At 64.2% G+C, this 3,189-nt stretch overlaps 1 protein-coding gene across 1 annotated transcript; it reads right to left on the bottom strand.

The window, feature by feature from the left end:
• Nucleotides 1-1,465: 1,465 nt before the first annotated feature.
• LOC137467739 (uncharacterized) lies at nucleotides 1,466-2,970 on the bottom strand (the record flags this gene model as incomplete). The annotated part of the gene is made up of 4 exons (XM_068179173.1): nucleotides 2,878-2,970; nucleotides 2,617-2,645; nucleotides 2,140-2,278; nucleotides 1,466-1,585 (listed from the first exon to the last, which is right to left on the bottom strand). Coding segments are annotated over exons 1-4 (381 nt in total), but the record flags the coding sequence as incomplete, so codon positions are not given.
• Between the last annotated feature and the right edge of the window lie 219 nt (nucleotides 2,971-3,189).

Here is a 3,189-nt window from a genome sequence, read left to right as displayed (position 1 = left end):
GAGGTGACCCAGAGGTGACCCAGAGGTGACAGAGGTGCCAGAGGTGACAGAGCTGACCCAGAGGTGACCCAGGGGTGACAGAGCTGACCCAGAGGTGACCCAGAGGTGACCCAGAGGTGACCCAGGGGTGACAGAGCTGACCCAGAGGTGACAGAGGTGACCCAGACGTGACCCAGAGGTGACACAGAGGTGACAGAGGTGACAGAGGTGACCCAGGTGACCCAGAGCTGACCCAGAGGTGACCCAGAGGTGACAGAAGTGACCCAGAGGTGACCCAGAGGTGACACAGGTGACCCCAGAGGTGACCCAGGTGACACAGAGGTGACCCAGAGGTGACCCAGAGGTGACAGAGGTGACCCAGAGGTGACCCAGAGGTGACCCAGAGGTGACAGAGGTGACCCCATACGTGACCCAGAGGTGACACAGAGGTGACAGAGGTGACCCAGGTGACACAGGTGACCCAGAGGTGACCCAGAGGTGACCCAGAGGTGACAGAGCTGACCCAGAGGTGACGCAGAGGTGACCCAGAGGTGACCCAGGTGACCCAGAGGTGCCAGAGGTGACAGAGCTGACCCAGAGGTGACACAGGTGACCCAGAGGTGACAGAGGTGCCAGAGGTGACACAGGTGACCCAGAGGTGACACAGAGGTGACCCAGAGGTGACACAGGTGACCCAGAGGTGACCCAGAGGGTGACACAGGTGACCCCAGAGGTGACCCCAGGTGACCCAGAGGTGACCCAGAGGTGACAGAGGTGACCCAGAGGTGACACAGAGGTGCCAGAGGTGACCCAGAGGTGCCAGAGGTGACCCAGAGGTGACAGAGGTGACCCAGAGGTGACACAGAGGTGCCAGAGGTGACACAGGTGACCCAGAGGTGACACAGGTGACCCAGAGGTGACAGAGGTGACACAGGTGACTCAGGTGACCCCGGAGGTGACCCAGGTGACAGAGGTGACCCAGGTGACCCAGAGGTGACCCAGAGGTGACCCAGAGGTGACCCAGGTGACCCAGAGGTGACCCAGAGGTGACCCAGGTGACCCAGAGGTGACCCAGAGGTGACCCAGGTGACCCCGCCGTGTCCCCGCAGGGCTCTGACGCCGCCGCTCCCGATGGATTCTCCCCGTGGGACCTTCCGGAACCTTCCTCGAGGTCCCCTGCTGTCCCCCGCTGTCCCCCGCTGTCCCCCGCTGTCCCCCCGGTGTCCCCCGGGCCGGGGGGGCCCTGGGGGTGGCCGGACCCCCCCCGCGTGTCCCCCCCGCGTCCCCTCCCCCCCCCCCCCCCCCCAATAAAGTCCCTGCAGAGGCACCGCGACACCGCCGGGGAGGGGACACCGGGGACACCGGGGACACCGGGACACCGGGGACACTGGGGACACCGGGGGGACACTGGGGACATTGGGGACACCGGGGGGACACTGGGGACACTGGGGAGACACTGGGGACACTGGGGACATTGGGGACACCGGGGGGACACCGGGGACACTGGGACATTGGGGACACTGGGGACACTGGGGACATTGGGGACACTGGGGACACTGGGGACACTGGGGACACTGGGGGGGCCTTGGGGGGCATTGGGGGGACACTGGGGACATTGGGGACATGGGGGGGACATTCGGGGGACATTGGGGGACATTGGGGATACTGGGGGGGACACTGGGGACATTGAGGGGGGACATTGGGGGGGACATTGGGGACATTGGGGACATTGGGCGGACACCGGGGACATTGGGGACATTGGGGGGGCATTGGGGGACATTGAGGGGGACATTGGGGGGGGACATTGGGGACATTGGTGGGACATTGGGGGGGATAGTGGGGGGACACTGGGGACATTGGGGGGACACTGGGGACACTGGGGACATTGGGGGGACATTGGGGGGACATGGAGGGACATTGGGGGGGCATTGGGGACATTGGGGGGACATTGGGGGACATTAGGGGGACATTGGGGACATTGGGGGGGCATTGGGGACATTTGGGACATTGGGGGGACATTGGGGACATTGAGGGGACATTGGGGGGGACATTGGGGACATTGGGGGGACATTGGGGGACATTGGGGACACTGGGGGAACACTGGGGGACATTGAGGGGGACATTGGGGGGACATTGGGGACATTGAGGGGGACATTGGGGGGACACCGGGGACATTGGGGACATTGGGGGGACATTGGGGACATTGAGGGGTACATTGGGGACATTGGTGGGACATTGGGGGGGATAGTGGGGGGGATAGTGGGGGGGACACTGGGGACATTGGGGGACACTGGGGACACTGGGGACATTGGAGGGGACATTGGGGGGACATGGAGGGACATGGAGGGACATTGGGGGGACATTGGGGGGACATTGGGGGGACATTGGGGACATTGGGGGGGGCATGGGGGACATTGGGGGGGACATTGGGGACATTGGGGGGGCATGGGGGACATTGGGGGGGCATTGGGGACATTGGGGGGGCATGGGGGACATTGGGGGGGCATTGGGGACATTGGGGGGACATTGGGGACATTGGGGGGGCATTGGGGACATTGGGGGGGGGACATCGAGGGGACAACAGAGGGACATCGAGGGGGACGTGGGGGGACATGGGAGGGGCAATAGGGGGGACACGGGGGGACATGGAGGGGACATTGGGGACACTGGGGGGACATTGGGGGGGACATTGGGAACATTGAGGGGACAGTGGGGACATTGAGGGGACACCGGGGGAAACTGGGGGGGACATGAGGGGACATTGGGGGACACTGGGGACATTGAGGGGACATGGGGGACACTGGGGACATTGAGGGGACACTGGGGACATTGAGGGGGGACATTGGGGGGACATTGAGGGGGACACGGGGTGACACCGGTGGGGACACTGGGGGGACATTGGGGACATTGGGGGGACATTGGGGGGACATTGGGGACATTGGGGGGACATTGGGGGGGACATTGGGGGACATTGGGGGACATTTGGGACATTGGGGGGACATTGGAGGGAGATTGGGGGGCATTTGGGACATTGGGGACATTGGGGGGACATTGGGGGGACATTGGGGACATTGGGGGGACATTGGGGGGGACATTGGGGGACATTGGGGGACATTTGGGACATTGGGGGGACATTGGAGGGAGATTGGGGGGCATTTGGGACATTGGGGACATTGGGGGGACATGGAGAGGACGTGGGGGGGATAGTGG

Source organism: Anomalospiza imberbis, unplaced genomic scaffold (genome assembly GCF_031753505.1).
Source record: "Anomalospiza imberbis isolate Cuckoo-Finch-1a 21T00152 unplaced genomic scaffold, ASM3175350v1 scaffold_771, whole genome shotgun sequence".
NCBI classification, from domain to species: Eukaryota; Metazoa; Chordata; class Aves; order Passeriformes; family Viduidae; genus Anomalospiza; species Anomalospiza imberbis.
This window is presented reverse-complemented; position numbering and strand designations above follow the sequence as displayed.